Source organism: Struthio camelus, chromosome 11, assembly GCF_040807025.1.
Source record: "Struthio camelus isolate bStrCam1 chromosome 11, bStrCam1.hap1, whole genome shotgun sequence".
NCBI classification, from domain to species: Eukaryota; Metazoa; Chordata; class Aves; order Struthioniformes; family Struthionidae; genus Struthio; species Struthio camelus.
In genome coordinates, this window is record NC_090952.1 from 11948380 (window position 1) to 11970358 (window position 21979).

Consider the following 21979-nt stretch of genomic DNA (forward strand, 5'->3'; position numbering starts at 1 on the left):
TATTTTAAAAAAAGATATTGTTGGAAAACAGTCTGTTGCTAATGCAGAATCAGTTGTCCCTCCCATCCCCCCAAGACAAAATCGTATAGTCACCTCCTGTCCCCTGTGTTGTTTGCAGCTCAGCCTCGCTGCGTGTGAATGCCCTGCCGCAGCACTGATCCTTCAGCATACTGCTCCCACGCCCTCGGCGGCGCAGTGCAAATCCTCCTCGCGGTTGTGTTCTGTCAGGGCTTTATGCTGGGCACGTTCTGGATTTGCAGCCCGTGCCCGCAGCGTAAGAAATGAGCCGATCTCGGGGTGGCCAAAAGGTGCTTACTGCCTAAACGCCAAAGCAGTAATGTGCTCTGTTTCAGTAATGCAGTATGTTGACAGTGTGACCGAACACCTTCCAGACGCTGTTCTACAAGCGGCCTGTTAGGCTGGGCCAGATGGCAAAGCGGGTAACGCACGGCACGGCTTAGGAATATGATTGTCGGGAATAAAAATATGGCTATGGTGGCCAGAGGAGTGAGTGCAAGTGAATGAGACTGTGTCTCCTTACCTATGCGGAATTCACTTGTCTGGCCTGTTTCTGGACGATACAACGTATTCACAGGTTTGTGATAGTGCTGGCATCATATGACTTAAGACTTTAGACCTAATGTATTTTTGATAACAAAGATATTGTGGAGAGCAGACATTAATTTTTAGGCATGCACAGATTTCGTTTCTCCACCTTTTGAAGCTTTTTGCTAACTGAAGGAAGAAATTATTTTATTGTCATTAATTTCTGCTTTTTTTTTTTAAATGAATGATAAAGAGAAAAGGTAGTACAAAAAGAAATTATTTACAGCCTAATCATTGTTGCCACTGGCTGATGTGTGAAACCCAAGACGTGAAACTAACCTGTATTCAGTTGTCCAGCCTCTCTGAAATGCAGCAGGTAAACAGCAGAAGTCTAAGGAATCCTACGCAAAACTGTTACTTACAGCCTGTGCTTACCTTGAATGCAGCAAGTGATTTGTCTATTTATTTGTATGTGCACATGTTTTCCAGAATTGAGCGTAATGCTTTTAAGGCTTTTCTCCAAATGCGATGTTGACAACAGTCATCTTGCTTTCTCCCTGCAGCATTCCAGTGTGTTTCCAGCTTCCACTCCTTCCGGCCTTTCAGATGAGCCCCAGTCAGTGTCACCGTCTCCCAGCTATATGTGGTCCTCTAATGCACCTCCTCGTTATTCACCGCCATATTTTCCACCTTTTGAAAAGCCGCCACCTTACACACCGTAAAGAATGGGGAAAGGAAGAAGGAAAAATTTGCCGTTGAAATAATTGTGAACATTCTGTATTTATATTTTACTGTGGGAGGGAGCGGGAGGATAGATACAGAAGATAATTGCAAATAAGAGTACCAGATTGGAGTGTTCTTTCTTGCAAGACTTATTTTAGAGGTTTAACAGCTGGGTATGGGGAAGGAGACATACTGCTGATGTTTCAGTGTCGGCGAGTAGCAAGTGACCTAAATTCCAGCCTCTGTGTTTTACAGCGAGGTTCTCGTAGTCCTCGTTTTTTAATAAAGTGATCCAACGCACATGATATATTCTGGTCTGCCTTACTCCATCTTGAGCCAAGCTGAGGTAAGGGTAGCCAAGATCAATAGTTGCCCTGCTTAAGGTGAGGGTGCTTGCAGACAGCTCAACTTGATGCTTGTTTCATGTGACCTTTGGCTTCAAGTTGTTGGGATATCGCGGGGCTGCAGGACCTAGCTCACGGCACTTGTTGGTTACAGGCTATGCACGTGCGCAAGGAAGTTCTAGTGAGGAGCCAGGACAGTTTCTCAAGCTGTAGCACTGTAACTGATGGAAAGAGGTAACGTCATGGGATATTTTCATGTGTATCATAGCAGGACAGTATGAATATTGCTTTTTTGAGGGGTAAACATTAATAGGCAATCTGGTTTATTTCAGGATGCTTCTTAAAATAGGAGGTGAAATGCAGTTGTCTGTCTCAGAATTTCCATAGGAATAATGCTGAAGGCAAACAGTTTGGGTGGTTGCACTGCCTGAATTTTCCTTGTATTGCTATAAAGAGCATCAGGAACTGTGCACAGGTCACTGAAACGCAATGCAGTGAAAACACTTTTTTTTCCTTCTATTTGGTTGGGAATTTTTTTTAAGATTGTACTTTTAACTTTTTTAATGGATTGAATCAGCATCCTGAATAAGCACTGTTTTAGTATCTATATTATGGGCTGCACATAGGGAATTCCCACTACTAGCTCTCCACAGGATGTAAGTCTCACATGGATAAAATTCAACACCATGTAATGTAGGATGAAGCTGATAAGACTTTGCAATTATTGTTGTGACTTTCATTTAATCTTCAGCTGATGACTGTGCTGATGGGTCTAGATTCCAACAGATTTTGCATGCATCCTGCATAACAAAAGGAGGTCAGCTTTGTTATGTGACACTGTTCTGTAAAGTGTGGTGCTACTCCAGGAGGTGATTTCAGATGACAGCTTTCAGATCTGAGCTGCTCAGCCTGAGCAGTCTCAACTCTGCTTACTTCAGGGATAAAAGTAAGGTATTGGCGTTCTACTCCTTATTTCCAAAAGATTTGATTTCCTTTGCATCGGATTGTTGACCCTAATCCTAAATCGTCTATATTTACATTCAACCCTGATACAGACAAAAAGGTACCTAAGAGCTAAGTCTGGCTTCCAGAATCGAAACATGGTATACATGGTAGGAAAAAACAGCTGGATTTTGAACTGCGATATCTCTGTACTTGTAATCCTCACAAATTTGAGATTCTGTCAGAATGGAAAATAAGCACTGAAGTCCCTGATTTCACTTTGCAAGGTACAGCCACACTTTATAATGCTGTTTTTAGTCCTATGCATTTGTAGAGCCTTTGTTATGTGTTAACCTTATCATTCCACTGTCAAAGACAAGTCAGTGCATTAATAAACTAAAGGATGACACTATTTATCCAGAAGCAAATGAATAACGTTTCTCCAACAATGAAGACAAATAAATGACTGGAGAAAGTAATACAGCTCACAGGATTTAAAGCAGTAGTGTATGCAGAACATACCCTGGTAACATTTTTACCGTTGATTTGTTTTGTTGATTGTTGAAGTGCAGCACCTATAAGTTCGAGTACTGGAAAGAAATTAACATGCTGGGGCTTTGTCCCTTGTACACTGCGTTTGCCTGAATGACATGGTGTTAAGAAGATTGTGTGCAGTTTACAGCTGGCGATACTTTTCTTGATAAATAAAATAGGCAATACTTCTCGATAAAACTCCCCACAAAAACTAGAATTTGAAGGGCACATTAATTCCTTAGTAACAACAAGTCTTTTATTGCTACATCTTTGAAGTAACAGTTGTGTCCCACTCCTGACAAACATATACTATGCCATTTGTGCCTGTCTACTAAATAGGGCTAGAAGGACTAGGGGACACTACAAGACGGGACTTAAAGTATATTGCTAGGAAACCGAGTAGGATTCCTGAGGGGAGCTTAACTTAGTGGCAGGGAAATAATAAGGAAATGGTTTTGCCATTGTTTTTGACTTGACAGGAATACTAACCTTAGGAAATGATCCAAAAATTTTTTTTCCCCCTAATGAACCTGGTCTAAGGCATTCTAAGGAATCTGTAAGCAAAAATTACATTGCTGCTTTAAATTCACTATCAAAGGACAGTTCCATTTTTACATTTAAAATAATACCAGTGGGATTTTCTGATCAACGACCTGTTTCCTTCTGCTTGAGTAAAAGTAAGCGTTTAGTGTAAATACAATATTCTGCACTGTATCCATCATTTCTTATGAGAATGTAAAGATTGTGACTCATATGTACCCTTTTATTACTTTACCAAAGTTGAATAAAATCGTGTGAATTTTTGTAAACATTTACACATTGCATTTTACATTTTAGCAACTTTCCTGTGTTTTACAATCATTTTTAATGGCAGTTGAGGAATTTCAATGTAACAATGGCATGCATTAAAAACAAACAAACAAACAAACAAAAGCTCTATTTGCTATATTGGAAACCAGTCCTTCTACTAGGAAATGTTACAGAGACGATATTTTATAAGTTGGATTTTACAAAGCCCCAGATGCCTTCCCCACTTCATCGTTCTGCAGTTTTCCCACAGCGGGGGGCACCCTGACTTCAGTCAGGCTGTTCATCGAGTGCTACTCCGTCACAACAATACCCTGCTTCAACCACAACCACAGGATTTAAAATCTCACGGTTTTCTTCATTCGGTATTGCTACTGCAAAGTTTTTACTGCTCAATTTCTGCTTAACGCAGGGCTAAATAATCCAGCCAGTGCAGTGTCTCATTTGCTTACTTTCACGTTCACTGGATTACTTTGGGCGCATTTATGTCGTGATCACTTCAACTGCTATTTGATGTTAGCAGAAGTAGGTGGAAGCCCTATGCCAGGGAGCGTAAACATATCCAAAATATCATTTGTATATGTTACTCATTAAATTGTCTTCCCTACCTATAATCAGAAGTAACTAAGTTTCTCCATGTTAGTCAAGGTTCAACACAATTTAAGCATAACCAGTTACCAACCAATTGAGAATATGAACCCTAACAATGAGTTAGAGGAATACTGTACACTGGTCGCTATATATGTTATTCTTGATTTCAAGGCCATTTGCAAGCCCATTAGTGGTTGGACAGACTACTCCACAGCAGCTCCAACTAATTTGAGAGTAAGCTGATGTCACAAAACTCAGTTCACTTTATGCAGTGGAGATTTCCAGTTAATTCACTTCTTGGGGAAAAAAAAACCGCTCAGCTGCAAAAAAATACCTAACTTCAGAGTCTGCTGCTATTTTGAATAGACCGGGAGAAGGAATCTACAAACTCCTGGTCATCCGACATGTCTCGGACTGTAAAAGTTTACTGCCATTGAAAAGAAACTTGCTACACATCTTTAGAATTAAACCTTTTATTTTTGCCATAGAAAGCTCTAAGAACTAATATCAAGTATTTATTAATGAAAAGTAGAACACAACTTTAAAAAGTGTGTTAAGGAAAGACTGTACAAGTATATACATTACAGACCTGGTAAAAGCGATCAGTGTTTCACACAGAACCGTTCATAGGTAACAGCTGTAAACCCAATGTTCAATGTATACAGTTGTCAGCTTTTGCATCTTTTTATATGCTGCATGCCTTAACAGTACAAAATAAATAATCTATCAATTTTGTTATCTCAAGATTTTGTTTCATTCATATACTGGAATGCTATGGTATGAATCCCAAAAGAAACCATACCGTGAGGATGCAGCCATCATTCATATGTTTTGTAGCAGATCAGGTAATGTTTTCATATGTATATAAATGACTGTTAGCTTTGCTACCAATCTTTGTTGAAATTTTTAATTTTTAGATCATTGCTTTTTTGGATTCAATCTTTTTTTTTTTTTTTCCCCATTGCCCCAAAGCCAATTTCTTAATATTTACATAAGAATTATCATTAAGTTAAACTAGAAGTTAAATGTTTACAAAAACAAAAAACAACTATAAGTGCAATAGCCAGAAATCTAAATACAAAAGCTCATGGCCCCATAAAAAGTTTAAAAAGAAGGGATATAACACGTTTCCAACTCAATAAATATTGGCGGTGACATTAAAAAAAATGCTTTACGTGATCTCTGGACTCTGGATCTCAAAAATCACTTCCAAGGAAAACTGAAGACCCTGAGACACATGCAAGCACGAGTCTTCTAGCAAAGATACAGTTACAAAGCCCTAATTTTTCCAGTTTTCCTCCAAAAAGAGACCTTTAGTAGGCACAGTTTAATTTAAGGTTTTAAATATATCAGCAGCAAATATTGATAGCTGTTATTTTTCTTTTTTTAATAAACATATATTTTGCAATGTATGCTTAATTCCAGATGTGTCACAATGTCAGTAACAAAATAACCTTGTGTTTTTCATGACAAAAAGTCCAAGAAGTTTCTAGGTAGCACGCAACTAGTTAAGTCATAGCAACCTGCGCTAATGCAGGCAATCACTATTTATTCCTTGTGAGACTTAACGTTAAGTGCTGAAACGCCATCTCCGCCAACAGCCAACCTGTAACATTTGAAAGCATACCCCTTTATATTCAAAGCAGTTTGCAACATGATCTGAAAATAACCACGTATATCATATTCTTTGCCTACAAAAACGAAGTGCTGAGTATTACATGTAGAAGGTAAACAAATTCTCCCCTTCCTCCTCCCATCATGACAAATTCGATCTCTGGTACCCTTGTTTATAGCTCAAGCTACGTTTGAATCATTTACCATTTAAATACCATTTAATTTCTGTCAAGAATACTGGCTGCCTACAACCTTAAGATTGAAGGTCATAGGATTAAGATGTTTACTGAAAACATGAAAAGAGGAGAAAAACCTTTAACTGCAATTTAAGTAATGAAAGGTTACCGATAACTAACTAGTACTATGCACAACAATCGTTCTCAGTCATCTCTAAAACTTCTGTGCAATTTTCATATTACCATTTACAAAAATTCAACAAGTCACTAAATCTGAAATGCTAAACTATGACTCCAGTGAATAGCTGGGGATTTTTCCTCATATTTACTGTTTCTTGTTCAAGTTGGACTTTTACTAACTATTTTCTAAGTGTCTAAACATGTACCAATTGCAAGAAGTAAAAAGGGGCAATATAATAAACTGAAAATAGATGTCTCTGCTATGGAAGCTATAGATAAATCATACCATATATTACGGGGGGGGGGGTTATTTTTTGATGGTAGGTTTAGTCTTCATGATTGCGCCCCCTTTAAATGGGGGAAGAAAAATCCAAATTCCTGTTTCACTTAAAGATCTAGCTAAATAGGCATAAAAGAGCCACAGCAGTCTCAGTGCTGAGCTGATACAGCACTTCCATTATTTCTCAGTTTAAGGAAGTAAATATCAAACTCTTCAGCTAGAAAAAGTATCATAAGGATTATTTTTAAATACCAGATTGAAGCATTTCTCCATAAAGAGCAAAGAAGGAATAGTGACTTATTCCAAATTGCAGGTATATTTTCCAGCAGTAAGAAAACTTAACATGATTCCCCAAGATTTTAAAATGCAAAATTATCTCCTTCCTAAACGTTCTCAACTTCTTCACTATAATGCTCAAGTTTCCCCCCCCCCCTTTGCAAAAAGAATAAAATATAATGGCCCAGCCACTGAATACTCTCTGCTCACCATACTGCCAAATATAAATAAGGTTTGTTCAAGTCAGCCCAAACTGAGTATTTCTTGTTGGCGAGAATATTTGTATGAAGATAACTGATTGATTCATATTGATAATAAAAGCAGAACGAAGACGCTAGTATGAATATACACTACTCCAAACTATTGGATCAGTTATTTTGGACCCTTACAGTAAAGCATTGTTCACAGAAATAACATGAGTTGTGGGATTTCTTAAAACTGGTTCCATATTCAAGAGACTATGGTGAAAAATCTTATTGTTGTCTTGGTTAACGTCTAAACACAATTAAGCATTAAAGTGCTAACATGAAAGAAAGGGTTTACGTAATAAATGTGGGTACAGGAAATACCTCAATTACTTTAGAAGCCTTTTTTTCTAGTTCTTTAGAAGAAACTGTACCTTTTCAAGCTACAAAGCCCCATGTTTTGATCAAAATTAATGTACTAGAAAACACTGCCAGCTCCTTGGAAATGTCTTACTCTGCATTCAAGTAAACTTTCAGATGAATCACTTCTACAAATTACTTGCAGCTAATCCATCTAAGTATTACCATTTGATGGCTTGGCAGAACAAGTTAACTTATTTTCACTTTAACAATTTGTTTTACAATGATTTTAACAGTTCATTGAAAACAGCTGCAATTTTTCTGTACTGAAGCTTTTTTCCCCCCAGCATTTAATGCACTTCAGTAAGACTCTGGTATTACAAATTCAAATTCAGTACTTCCCTCCGATGGATTTTGTTTAAAAATTGCTTCATTTCCCTGCGGAATGAAAATATCATCCCAGGTCATTTGTTTGGCTGGAGGATTAGATGTCGTTCCTTCAGCACCATCCTTTCCTGTGTCAACATGATAAACAATTCCATCCTCGTTTATTACAGGTATACTGCTTGAACGATCAGTAATATATGCATATTGTCTGATCTGCAGAGACCTGCAAGGATGCAAACGGTAAAGCTTGGCATCTCCAGAAGGGTCTTGACTGTGAACTGATCTTATGTGTGAGGCCATAACTTGGTAGTTGATGAAAGATTTGCCACACGTCAAGCACTGGTACCTTCGCTCACCAGTGTGGTGAATTTCATGCTTTGTACGGTATTCTGCCAGAGGGAAAACTTTGTCACAGTATCGACACGGATACTTCTTCTCCCACGAATGAACGTTAAAATGTCTCCGTAAACTTGTCAGACATACATAGGATCTCTTACATACAATGCAAATGTAGTAGACCCTCCCGTCCACTATGAGCTCGTAATGGTCATCATGCTTTACTTTCATGCGTTTCCTGCTTGGAGAATCATCACCGGATGTTCTAGGCGTTTCATCGAGTTTGGCCTCTCCTTCCTCAGGATCATCCTTCACAGGAATGACTATGTCATATGTATCCTCACCAATATTTGCATAAACCTTACAACCTGTGGATAAGCCTTCTATTTCAGTGGCTGTATCCAAGGTTATGATTTTCTGCCCTTCTGCCACATGTTTTGATGCTATACCTGCAGTAAATTCCTTGTTGTTTCCAGTAAGAACATCTGAGATTTTTATTTTGAATTCTCCGGGTTTAGAAGACGGCTCTCGTGCAAATGTAACGACTTGTTTTTTCTGTACGCCTGAACCTTCAGAGGTTGCTGCCTTGGGTGTAGAAGGCTGCTGAACCAAAGAGTTACTGCTGACTGAGCCAGGACTAGAGGAGCTAATGATATCATCATCATCTTCAACATCTTCCTCATCATCATCAACAGCAGTTGCTTCCATTTCAGGTAAGGACTCTTTCTTAGACGGCTGCTGATTCTCCTCAAGCAAATTAATTGTAGGGGGCACATTTGTTTGATGCGAGGAGCTGATGCTGGGTGATGCATTAAGTGGAGCCTGGTTTAGCAAAATGATATTGGGAGTCAAATGCTGTGGAGTCGAAGAGACAGGTGATTCGGCACTTGATTGTGTTTGGTTTGGACTTAGTTGATTGGCAGATGAAGTGACTTTTTGAGTTGCTGTGCTGCTGGTAGGAAGGGGAGAGCCACCGCTGCCACATGATTTTTGGTCAGAAACTCCAGCTGGACTTGGGCAAGGCTGGTTCTGGGTTGCAGCACTGGTATCTTTAGTACATTCTTTCGGGGGAACAATCTCGGAGCAAAAGATGACATCATCATCTTCATCATCTGAATCACTCACTGTAATTTTTGTAGTCTCATATTGTATGCCATGTAGGGAGAATGATTCTGTTATAACTGGCATCCCACCCGTTACCTCTCGACTCCCTTGCCGTGCTGCAGGTACCTGTGTTTGAGCATCCTTTTGACCCGGGCTAGAAGTTACAGTTTCTGAAGCACCGTCTTTGGCTTCACTTGGCATGCTTTTTCCTTCAGACGGCGGTACACCCAGATCAGCTATGAATTTAACACCCAATAGTTGCCCTGATTTAATCAATTCATCGAGCAAATCTGATCGAACACGGATTATTCTGGAACTGTAAATATAGTTAAGTATTTCTGCAAAAATTTCTGCTCTTACAAAGCTCAGTTCAACCACTTGCCCAGCCACTGAGAAAAGCTGGTGAAAATATGTGCTTGAGGCAGAAAGGATGTTTCTGTGGGCTCGAAATTTCCGGTCCTCTACAATGACAGTAACATCACAAAAAAGTCCACGGCCACGTTGTTCATTCAAAGACTGAAGGAGCACGCTAGAATATTGTGTGTCTGTTGCAGAAATCAGTTTCTTGTCCTCCATTCCTACAGAGAGAAAACAAAAGGTATCAAGTTAGTAAAAATACACATTTATACTTTAAATTGCATGACAGAATTCCCACCTTTTCAGTTTTGCTCCTTTTTTCAAAAAAAAACAAATCTCAGCCTGAGCTATTATTTATAAGCTTATATGCTATAGCAATCCACATATTTATTTCTTCTTATTATTTGCCCTTCCACCTTCTGCATGCAGTATGTGCAATTCCACACATATCCTCTATTCTTAACAGATGAGATAGCCAGGTGAGGAACAGAGGAAAAATATGTCAGTGTAATTCAATAGTAAAAAAAGGTAAATGTGAAAACAAAGATGATGTAAGATTTAGGTTCCTCAAAATTCCTATCTTAAAATATTGATAAAGATTTTTTTTTTTCTATTTTCAGACTATTCCAGGTATGTTTGTGAGCAGCTGGATAACATCCCGACTACCTATCGGCCAGACAACAAAACGTGAGCACCCGTATTTTACCAGTCCCTGAGGCTGATGAAAGCTAGTGATGCTTCACTTCCTTTCCCACAGAAAGGAAGGAGAGAAACTTGTTATCCCTCCTCCTATTTTCACATGGATACTTTGTGCTTGCAAGCCAGATACTGAGGCAGCGCGTTAATAAAGAAGCCCTGGAAAGGCAAATTAATTGATCTGTGGTGGCTTCCAGTGCAGTGTCCCCCAACAAAACGCAAAACCCATCAAAATTTATCACTCGGGAATGGGCGCTCAGAAGGTCTTCGTTTTACTTATAAAAGTTGTTTGTTTGTTTGTTTGTTTTCTGCACAGCAAATGTTACTTTGGGGCTGCCTTGCCTGGCACGAGGAGAGTCAAAGAGCGGAACTTTAATAACAAAAGTATGAAAAATCCGGCTGCCGGGATACTGTTTACTGCCGTGTAACGCCCCAAAAGCACCGTAAGCAAATGTCACTCTCCTTCAAGGCTAACTAGTAGCTCCCGCCGCCGCCCCCCGAAGCCGAGCACGAAAACGACCGTGCCGAGGCAGGCGCGGCCCGGCCCGGCCGAGGGGCGCAGCGGGGCCCCGGGCCGCCGGCGCCGCGCAGCCGTTAAACGGCCGCGGTCGGGCTCCGCCGACGGCAGCGCCCGGGCGGCCCCGCCTCAGCGCCGCGCCGCGCCCCGCCGGCCCCGGCCCCGGCGCTGACGGGCGGCCCCGAGCCGCCGCGCGGCCAGGCCGTGCCCGCCGCCGCCGCCGCTTCCTGCTCCAGGCGAGGCGAGGCGAGCGGAGCCGCCCCCGCGGGCGGCGGCAGCGCGGGCAGGGCAGCCCGCGGCGCGGAGGAGGGCCAGGGCCCGCGTTACCTGTGCTCCGGCCGCCGGGACCCGCCGCCCTTCCCCGCACAACGGGCACCGGCCGCCGCCGCCGCCGCCGCTCCTCGGGCTCGGGCGCCGCCGCCGCTCCTCGGGCTCGGGCGCCGCCCCCGCCGCGCGACCGCCAGGGGGCGCTGCGCCGCCCTGCCCTCCCCCGCCGGCCGCGGCGCTCGCCCGAACGGCCTCGGCACCCCTCGGCTGCCCGGCCCGAACGGCCTCGGCACCCCTCGGCTGCCCGGCCCGAACGGCCTCGGCAACCTTCGGGCGCGCTCGGGGCCGGCCGCCGCCAGCGGGCGGGGCGAGGAGGGGCGGGGCGAGGAGGGGAGGAGCCTGCCCCGCCCGGCCCCGGGCCCCGCCCCGCCCGGCCCCGCCCGCGGCCTTGCCCCGCCTCGCGGCCCGGCCGGTTCCCGTGGCCGCCGGGCCCCTCCAGGCTGGCCCGGGCTCCGCTGGCCCCGTCGCGTCCGGCTCTCGGCCACGTTAACGCGGCGCGGCTTCCTGCCGAGCCCGGCTTCGCGCCGAGCGGCCTGCTGGCCGTGGTGCGGCGCCGCGGCGCCGGGGTAACGGCCGCCGCGCCGGGGTAACGGCCGCCGCGCCGAGGTAACGGCCGCCGCGCCGAGGTAACGGCCGCCGCGCCGGAGTCACGGCGATTGCGGGCCCGTCGGCTGTTGGCGCCTTCACGCAGCACGCCTCGGGGCTTCGCAGCCCTCAGTGACCCGTCTTACTTCCCGTGCAGGCTCCCGCCGCTCCGTGCTGATGTTTCCAGGTAAAACAAAGGCCAGTGGTCACAGGCGCCGAAGCCCAGCGCTTGGGGCCGCTCCGAGCGGGCTGACATGGGACGCGAGGGGCGAGGGAGCTCAGCGCCCGCGGGCCCGGCCCTGCAGCCCCCAGGGGCAGCCCTGCCTCGGGGAGCCAGCGCTGCCAGCCGGGCTCTGCTGAGGCTTTGGGCAGCCAAGAGCCGAGCGAGGCAGGAGGAGCACGCAGGCCTCGCTCCGGCCTTGGCTCTGTTCGGACAGGAGGGCTTCCTGCCTGACTCCTGAATATCCCACTCTTGCTGTCGCAGACAAACCCCGTGGTAAGTCCCCCAACGTCTGCCTTATGTCTGACCATTTTGGCTAAGGCTACTGAGGTGTGAGCGCAGCAGTTTACCTTGCAGAGTTGCTCGCTTCCTGCCTGGGGGCAGAGACCAGGGTGGCACTGCACTACCAACCCCCAACACGGCCTGTGCTTCCACCCAAGAGCGAGGAAATCTCGTATAATCTAAACTTTAACACCCACGCTCACTTGCTCTGCAGGATCATTTATTTTGTATTCTTTGCATTACAGTGGCACATGTTAGGCTCCATTCTGCTAGGAACTGTATGAACGTTACGTACTTTGGCAAAATGCAGCTCTCAGCACATTTGACTTCTGGTCATCAAAGTGACATATACACAACGCAGTCTCTCTGAAACTGTCGCTGTTCATTAATGCTCAAACATCATAAACAATGTTTTCTACCTTTGGTTACTGATCTGTGCTTTTTTTCCTGTGAATTTTGTGAATGTGGATCACAGAGGTTCTTGCTTCCCTTAAGACTGAAAGTCTTTGCTAAGACCAAATGTCCTTCTAGCAAGTTCAACCAAAAACATCAGCCAGCCACCACAGACACTAGCACAAATGACTGCGGCTCCCTCACTGCATGTATCAGCAATAAAATGGTCCTGCCTAGCTTTTAGAGCCTCTCCAGCAAGAAGATCACCCGCAATGCTCCCTGCATTTGTACAGCTGGTAGCAGAAGAGCCTCTTTGAAGAGAGCTCTCAGATCCGAAATGTGACAGAGCTGATTTCTGTTTATTTATAGGCTCTTTCTGAGGGCTGAGTGAGGGAGAGTAAATGATAGAAAAGGATGATCGGGGAAGATAGCCTTTTTTCCTTCTATAACCCTTTGACTGAATTTTCTCCTTTGATTTAGGTTTTTCCTAGTAATTTTTACATAGGAGGTTATCTTAAATCAAAATAACACTATAATTGTTTTAATTCTTTTATCCTGTTCTTTTTTCCTCCTCCAAAAATGTCCAATGGTCAAAATTAGACCATTTCTTTGCCTTTCACACTTCTGCTTTAAGGAATCTCCTTCTCCTCACAGCCAGTCTCATTCCTGAACACTAACAGGAAATTCTACAGATAAAGATGATTTGGAAAGAGTCCTACTCCTGAAGCATTATCAGCTCTCAAAAATCAGGTTCAGACTGCTTTACGTTAGGCACAAAATCGCTGGCCAAATTAAGGGATGCTGGCCTAGCTGTGAGAGCTGCACCACCTCCTCCTTGACTTTTACCTTTTTGCTGGAGCTTCTCACTGTGGCAGCTTTATATTTCAGATATAAAATCAAAACATCACTGTCATCTTGCTATGATCAGGACAGAGTTAACGCTCTGGCTAACTTGAAAAATTTTACTGAAAATGCCACTCATTATTCCTCCTGCACCTGACTGCAGAATTTCAGCGTGAACATTTTTTGTCTGGACTGTAGCTCTTGATTTTGTTTTTTCCGTCTTTTATTTTTACATAGGCCCCAGAAAGTGGGGATTTGGTTCATATGAAAACTCATACAGTGACTGATTAAATGAACCATTGGCTCTGAGACAGTGATAATAAAGCAGGCTTGAACATAGAACTAAACATGGTGTTCTTGGAAATTAAAAAGTAAATAAAAGATACAACAGGAACTTTTATTTTGATGCATAGAAGTGATTCAAGGAAACTCTGGGATGCGAGCTCTGAAAATATAAAGTAAAAATTTAAAGAAGCAGTGTGTAAGTTTTTGTGGGGAGAAGACAAAAAAAGTGACTCAGCAACAAGTTTACAGTTCAGCAATTTGAAGAGCTCTTTCCTTTTTTTTTTTTTTTAAAAAGACATTTTATGGGAACAGAAAATTCTTTTAAAGACTTTACAGATCTGAGAGAGGAAGAAATGTTCTCAGTCTTGACAAAATGTATTTTATTTTACAATAAAATACACCACTTTTTTTTTCCACTTAGGAAAGGGGCCCTCAGTAACAATCAAAATTCAACAGTTATCTTGCCTAAAACTACTAGGCACAGAAATATTATTCGATAGTGGAAAGCTTAAAACAGCACTGCTTCTGAAGGACTCTAAAATATTAATTTCCACCATTCATGCCTTGACATATTTTCAGACAGTGTTTTTCTTGTCAGTTCCATTACATAAAGCCTGATATAACTGAATTTAAATGCCAGTGAAGCTTTTTCTGACATTTGTAGTTGACATGGATGCTGTTACATGCTGTATATATATGAATTGTATAACTTGTGTATAAAAGTGCTTCAGAGCACTTCACAGAATTAACTAGTGAAGGCTCAGAAAGCTCCTGAAAGGCGGGCATTTTAGCCAGGGTTTGCCAGCACAGATGCTGGGGTGCAGAGGTGAGCGGCCGTACTGCCCGGGCTGCCTCGGCGCCTCCCGCGGCAGAGGGCCAGCCGTGCTGAGGCGGCAGCGGTGGGGGCCTTCGCAGCCCCCGGCCCGCCCGTGTCCCAGCCGGGCTGGGTCAGCACCTCGGTGGCAGCGCACAGCTGAGCTGCCTTGGGGCCAAATCTGTGGTCTGGGCACACTGCTGGGTGCAAGCGCGCTCGGGCTAGCGCGAGCCCAGCAGCGGGGGCACGGAGGAGCCTAGGGTGGCTGGTGCACTCCATGCCCCCAAAGCACTCCCGGGCTGCACTGACTCAGCGCGTGGACGGGTCCCTCCACCACACGTTTGGCCCATCAGCTTCCATCTGGCTCATCAGTTGGTGACATGACCTCATGTAACCAATGCCAGGAGCACATGGCGGCCTGGACTTCTTCCTAGGGACGCGAGACTTCACATACCACGGGGGCACACGCGCTCGGGCTGCCTGCGAGGCTAGCATGGGCACAAGGAGCTATGTCTGGGGAACACCCTGGGTCTCAGGTTCCTCCTCGGACCTCACACGGGAGGCGCAGGGAGACAGTCACCGAGCCTGAATTCATGCAGTACAGATTCAGCTGGCAGAAGCACAGCCACTGCAGACTTCCATCTGTCTCATTCAAATGACCCTACCACCGATCAAAACAACACCCTTTTAAGAGATAACCTTATCTAATTTAGTTAGAGATTAGCAACGAACTCCGGGCAAGCACTGCTCCCTGCTATTGTAAATGCAAACAAACCCCACCTTACAGAGATACCAAGCTGTCCTCAGACTGACACAGGATGCATGTGGATATGCAAACCTCTGGTGACATCTTCTCTGTCCCCGTTCTGCATGTGGCTGCATGCACTCAAGCTAATACACAATTTAAATAGACTTCCTGGTACTTGCAGATATTTTAATGCTGCCTATGGCAGCTTTGGGAACTGAAATATGGTTTCGTTTCTGAAAAAAAGACTGACATCCTCGTGCATCTTTCATGAACTACGTGGAAGAGCACAGGCTGGATGAGCAGCCTGAAACGCCCCTGGCGAGAGCCGAGCAACGTTATGCCGCCATTCCCTAGGCACAGCAGAAACTTGTTACCTCACTAGCGGGATTTTTTTTCTAAAGAAAGCACCACTGAAAGGTGTCCAAACATGGCACCCCGAGGGGAAAGGACGCTCCTTAGGTGGCTTAACACCTAAACACCCTTAACACATACAACGTACAATTTGTATAACTTTCCCCCCACATCACTGCCATTTCAGGTGCTCCTGCGTTGCCGCTACCACGGCCAAGGGCGGGCGGCAGCAGAGCCGCTTCCCAGGGCAGGGAGGGCACGTCGGGGCTGCCAGGGGCTGCGTGCCCGCCGCCGGGGCCGGGGCCGGGGCCGGGGCCGCGCCGTGAGCTGTCCGCCGGGCAGTGCTGCTGCCCGCCGCCCTGGACAGCTCCCGGCCCCGCCGGGCCGCCGCCCGGTGCCCGCCGAGCGCAGCAGCGCCGGCCAGACCCCCCCGCCGCCCCCTCGGGCGCACGGCCGCGGCCCCCCGCGCGGCGCCGTTACCTGGCACGGCCTCCGCCCGCTCCTCCATGCCGCCGGGGCGGCCCGGGGGGGCACCAGCCGGCCGCGCCGCCGGCAGCGCGCAGGGGCCGCCGCCGGGAACGCGGCGCCGCGGCGCCTTGTTGCCACCCGGGCGGGCTGGCGCGGGGCGCTGCGCCGCCGGCGCTGCCGCTTCCGCTGCGGCCGCACGGCCTCGGCCCGGCCAGGCGGCCCTGGCCCCGCCCCTCCGGCCCCGCCCCGGCCCGGCCCCGCCCCCGCGGGGAAGGGGCGGGCGGGGCGGCGGAAGCCGGAAGCGGCCGGAGCCGCGGGCGCCGCCATGGCGCCGGTGTCGCGCTCCCGCAGCCCGTCCCACTCGCCGGCCTCCCGGCGCCGCCGCAGCGGCAGCCGCGGCTCCTCGGCCAGCCCGTCGCTGCCGCGGGCGAGCCGGGCGCCGCGGGCCGCCAGCCCCGAGCGGCGCGGCCGCCGCTCCCGCGAGCGCGGCGGCGGCCTGAAGCGGTCGGGCCCGCGGCGGAGCCGCAGCTGGTCCCGGTCGCGGTCCCGCACCCCCGGCGGGGCGCGCGCCGCCGCGCACCACGGGCACGGGCACCACCACGGGCACGGCGGCGCGGCCTGGCCCGACTACTACGAGAAGGAGAAGGAGGAGCTCGCGCGGCAGAGGCGAGCGCTGGGGCCGGGCGGGGCCGCCGCGGCCCGGCCGCCCCCGGGGGGCCCGCGGGCGCCAGCCGGCTGCCGCGGCCGCCTCCGGCCGGAGCCCGCCCGGCCTCAGCGCGGCTGTTTTCCTTTGCAGGAGGCTGAACGAGAGGGAGAGGATCGGAGAGCTCGGGGCGCCCGAAGTCTGGGGGCTTTCCCCAAAGGTGCCTGACCCCGAGTAAGGAGCTGTCTTTGCTCTTCCCCTCCCGCCTCTGCGCTACTGATTGCCCGCTAAGTTACCTTACAGCCTCGTCCCTGCGCTTCTCCCTTCTCCGCGATTCGTGTCGCGTCAGAAGCTCCTTTCTGACTTGGCCTAGCCGGGTCGTGACTTTTCCCAAATAACTCCAACGTGTCCACTCTGTAAGACTTCGGTATGTTGTCGGTCAGGTGAACTCCCCCTTGTGCTGCCGTTCTCAAAGCAGTTCTCATGCTGCAGATTAGCTGTTTAATAGATTTGTTCACTGCCAATATTGGCTGAAAATGTGCCAGCATGTGTCTGGTCAGTTGTGTATATTTGATCTTGAATTGCTAAATATTGCAAAATAGATTTTTGAATAATAAACTTCTTATTTTTACTCAGTTCTGATGAACATACTCCTGTAGAAGATGAAGAGGCAAAATCTAAGAGCAGTTCTTCAGATTCCAGCTCAGAAGGTATTTTGCTCTGCTTGTACAACTTGTTTCAGAACTTGGAGGTCACCTAAGACTACAGCCTGCTGTTGTGGCTTGTAAGAGGTTAACTGACTTTGCGAGGATGAAGTGAGCGTGACGGGCTCCAGTTCAAATGAGAACGTTGCCACAGTAAGATCCTGAAATACATACGGAGCTAGGTCGTCTCCCTCTGTTCCCTAACATTGTCTTTTGAAAACATTCTAGAAGAGAAAAAGAAAAAGAAGAAGAAAAGAAAGAAGAAAAAGCAAAAGGCATCCAAAAGAAAACGGAGGAAACATTCTGAGGACAGCGACAGTGAGTCAGAGTCAGACTTGGACTCTAGTGGTAAGAAAAGGCAGTTTCTGTTAATCTGCGTGGTCTGAGAGCTGTCCTTGTGCTCCTCAGAACGCAAAGCAAGGCTTCCAGCTTCTGCTGCTCTGAAACTACAGAGCTGCCGCATCAGCCCTACGCGCTTTTCTTTCACTGTCTTGTTGGATTTGCAATGCCTTTTTCTTGATGAGCGCTTGCGGTTCTTACATCAGGAAATAGGATCTCTGAATTTAACATCTGTTAGGTGTCTCATGCCAGATGGCTCGTTGAGTATATCGAGCAATAATGCGGGTAGCTGTCTGCTGATATATTTTTTTTTTTTCCCCATGATATTTGGCACCGAAGCAAATCATGTTTGAGAACCTCTACTTAAAGCATTCTGGTGGAGGCAGTGTTATTTATTCACAGTGCAATAAATCAATTATTTTTCTAGTTCAGATCAGTCTGACCTGATCTCTTTTTAGTGATTTATACTTCTAATTTTTCAGATGAAGATAAAAAGAAAAGCAAAAGGAAGAAAAAGAAGCACAGAAAGTAAGTTTCTAAAATGTTATGTATAATTGTACCTGCTTTTCACTAGAGGGCAGCACCACCCTCTTCGCAGGCAATGAGGAGGACTGCACCCTCTTGTAATTAAGACTATAAATCCTATTGAACAATCTTAATGTGATGCATTGGCTTTAAATGTACAGAACCCTGGATCAAAGAGGATTCATGGGAAACCTGAAAGCTTCTAACACTATATGAAAAGCATAATAGTGGATTTATTGTTTTTGTTTTGCTATATTTCCTATCAAAGGACAGCAACCTATAGCTATATAATCAGCCCTTCCCTAGGTGGGAGTTGCCTTGAGAAACTAATCAGTTGAGCTTGATTCCTAGTGCTTGCATTCCTCTTAAATTTTGGTGAGCAGCATGTCTGTCTTTGACTTTATCACAGAAAGAAGTATAAGAAAAAGAAAAATAAAAAGAGCAGGAAGGAATCCAGTGATTCAAGTAGTGAAGATTCTGATGGTGAAACATTTCAAGGAGAAGATCTCTGGATTGAGAGATCAAGTAGGTTCATGTGACTTTAAAACTTGGATTAAAAGACCTCAATGTTGTTTTCATTAGTTTATTTGCTAGGTGTTGCTGACTTGTGTAACTAATCTGATAACAAAGAATAATGGGCACAATATTAATCTTCGCTATTTGCTTATTGCAGAAAATACGGAAGCTGATAGCCTCATTGGACCAGAAGCTCCCAAAACACATGCGTCTCAAGATGACAGACCTCTTAAGTGAGTAGCCAACTCTGGTATTACTTAGATCAAGTCAGGTAAATCAAACATGAAGACTTCTGTCCAAAGGGACTGTTATAATAACGTAACGTGTAACAGAGAGAGAGAGATGCTGTACCAGAAGCCTAAGGACAGAGGTGGGAGTGATGCTGGTCTTTACCCTGACCTGAACTGAGGTAGAAGAGTATGTTTTACACATTTTAGCCTTGATTTTTAGATAAATTAATTGCTCTTTTCTCCAGTGAGGTGTTCATGATGCACTTTATTCTAATGCTCTCCATATGGTAACTTTATGCAGCCTTCATACTGTTAAGAAGTTTGATCAAACCAGTAGTTTAAGCTGTTGTTGCTACGGGTTGCCAGAGAGAAGAAACAAGCCAGTTTGTGGGAAAGAGTTGGGAAGTGCTTAAAAGTGTGGCTGCAGCAAGTAACGAACAGGGAAGCTAGATGCTGTAGCTCAGGCTTTCTCTCTCTGTTTGAGACTGATTAAAATCCCTGCTTTTTTTAAGCTATGGACATGCCCTGCTGCCTGGTGAAGGCGCAGCAATGGCAGAGTATGTAAAAGCGGGAAAACGTATACCACGGAGAGGTGAAATCGGCTTGACCAGTGAAGAGATTGCATCGTTCGAGAGCTCTGGCTATGTAATGAGCGGTAGCAGGTATGGCTTTGATGATGGTAATGGTTCAGTGAAGTTTGCAAGAGCTGCTTCCTCTGTTGGCCAGTGGAAAAACTGATTCCAAACACTAGCTGAAAGCACAGGAAAAAAAGGTGCTCTGTGTGTCTGCAATAATCTGTGCTAAGCTCCCTGTTGCTACATATATACCGTGAGTTTGTTAAGGTATTTTCTCCTCAAGAGTAAAAAAATATTTCCAGCTAACCCACTTCTAATTATGTTGTACGTGCAGAGAAATGATGCTTGAGTCAGATGGCTCAAAGCCTGTGTCTTTGGTAACATGCTCGCTCTTCAGTAAGACAAATGAAAATGCCAGAGGTTGGCCATGCTTTTTCGATATCAGTACAGCTGGAGTTTCACGTACGTTTTGGAGAGCCAACAGTTGGTTCCCTGGGGGCAGGAGGGACTCCCTCCTTGCTGCCTGAGGGCAGACACCTCAGAAATCAGCTTCTAAGTGCCATGCTCCTTCCTCAGGAGGTTTGTGTGCAGTTTGGATTCTCTGGTCTAGCTGTCTTCCTTATTTATAAGCGGAACACATTCGGGTCAGCGGATGGATTGACGCAGAGGGAGCCTTGCATCCCTCTGCCTGTGCTGATGAACACAATGTTCTCCTCCACAGACATCGCCGAATGGAAGCTGTGCGTCTACGAAAAGAGAACCAGATTTACAGCGCAGATGAAAAGAGAGCTCTGGCATCCTTCAACCAGGAGGAGAGAAGGAAACGAGAGAATAAGATCCTTGCAAGCTTTCGAGAGATGGTCTACAGGAAGACTAAGGGCAAAGAAGACAAATAATTATTTTTTGAACTATACAGCGTGGATTCTAGCAAGCAGCAGCTTGCTGTTCCAGTCATGATTTGAAAATAGCTGCAAGTGCTGCAGTGCTTTTCACCCGGTGAGGGCAAGCCTCAGGAGTGGATTACTTGTACCAAGGAAACACGGTTATCTTTATCAGATTTTCTTGAATGGTTTGTTCACCATCTGCAGGGAATTGCTGTGAAGTGGAAGGCTACGAGGGTCAGGAACAGGCAGGGAAGGTTTAAGGTGGGAATGTTCTGTATTTGCTTTGAGTTGGACATGCAGAAGGATTCGTGGGAGGGTTCTGGCAGCTGATACTGATAAGTGCTCCTTTCCATTTGTTTTGACTAATGAGACCAGACTGGCCATCACAAACAAGCTACTAGTAATAGTAGTAAAAACTAAGGAATTCCTGTATAGGATCTAAGACTGTCCGCTTATGTATCTTTTTCATAAGTCACATTTTTTCTCAAAACAGGTGAATTTGTTTTGTGGTTCAAACTACACTTGTAAATATAAATGAGTTTGTAATTTAATACAGACTGGCTTCAGTTACTTTAAAGCAAGCAGACTGCAACTGGGGTATAAAATGACAGTAATAATAGCAGGGTCTGATCTAGAATCTACCAAAGCCCAAGTTGCTTGCTTCTCTTTCTACTATGTTATACATAGGTATCAGAGCGGTGGGCGGCAGTGATTGGAACCCCTGGATGTACACAGGTGGTAACAAGGATGTGTCAATTTATTTTAATTTGGGGGGGTTTTTTTGCTTATGGAAGTGCTCTAGATTAAAGCCTTGTTTTAACTCTTGTAGTATTTTAATTTGGTCTGTTTCAGTAGTATTACACAGCTTCTTTTAAGCTTTGTAAGGAGAGGCCTACTCCGGGTAATGCTTATGTGGCTGTTATCTTTGAGTCAACTGCATATTTACAAAAAGTAGCCCCATTTGACTTACTCTTCTAAAATGCTTTAAAAATAAAAGTTTTTGTAGAGGTTTTTTTCACCTCAAATCTTGGTGTCTTGGTGTTGTAATTTTAGCAGCAGAGATGTCTTGTATGTTTGTATTAAAAAAAAAAAAAAAAAAAAACCAAAAACCCCTATGATGTTTATCCTGGAGTTCTGCAAACCTGACTTTGACAAACAGCAAGTCCGGCCCAGCTGCCTCTTCGTGTTTATACTCTACAGAACCTGGTGTGCTGTCCTGTCTCGCCCGACTATACCTGCAAGGGACTGCCATGTAAAACCAGCTGCCAGCTCAGACCTTAGTTGATTTTGTT

General features: G+C 45.8%; 3 protein-coding genes across 6 annotated transcripts in view; 2 read left to right on the top strand and 1 right to left on the bottom strand.

The window, feature by feature from the left end:
- TMEM255A (transmembrane protein 255A) overlaps positions 1–3904 on the top strand; it is a 32062-nt gene extending 28158 nt beyond the window's left edge. For all 3 annotated transcript variants that reach the window (XM_068956636.1, XM_068956637.1, XM_068956638.1), the window contains one exon: positions 1110–3904. In XM_068956636.1, the coding sequence (XP_068812737.1) occupies positions 1110–1268 (159 nt within the window). In that variant the 3' untranslated portion in view covers positions 1269–3904. The remainder of the gene's footprint in view (positions 1–1109) is intronic.
- On the bottom strand, positions 3839–16386 carry ZBTB33 (zinc finger and BTB domain containing 33). 2 transcript variants are annotated; one of them, XM_068956633.1, is made up of 2 exons: positions 16284–16386; positions 3839–9963 (listed from the first exon to the last, which is right to left on the bottom strand). In XM_068956633.1, the coding sequence occupies exons 1-2, from the start codon at positions 16309–16311 to the stop codon at positions 7919–7921; spliced, it is 2073 nt and encodes a 690-aa protein (XP_068812734.1). In that variant the 5' UTR covers positions 16312–16386; the 3' UTR covers positions 3839–7918. The 2 variants fall into 2 exon arrangements, with proteins under 2 accessions (XP_068812734.1, XP_068812736.1); XM_068956635.1 differs by lacking the exon at positions 16284–16386 and adding an exon at positions 11283–11368.
- Positions 16387–16596: 210 nt separating this feature from the next.
- NKAP (NFKB activating protein) lies at positions 16597–21712 on the top strand. Its single transcript, XM_068957535.1, has 9 exons — positions 16597–16937; positions 17068–17148; positions 17551–17624; positions 17847–17966; positions 18440–18485; positions 18892–19007; positions 19156–19231; positions 19741–19890; positions 20525–21712. Exons 1-9 carry the CDS (start codon positions 16597–16599, stop codon positions 20697–20699), a joined length of 1179 nt encoding a protein of 392 aa, XP_068813636.1. The 3' UTR covers positions 20700–21712.
- The last annotated feature ends 267 nt before the right edge of the window (positions 21713–21979 follow it).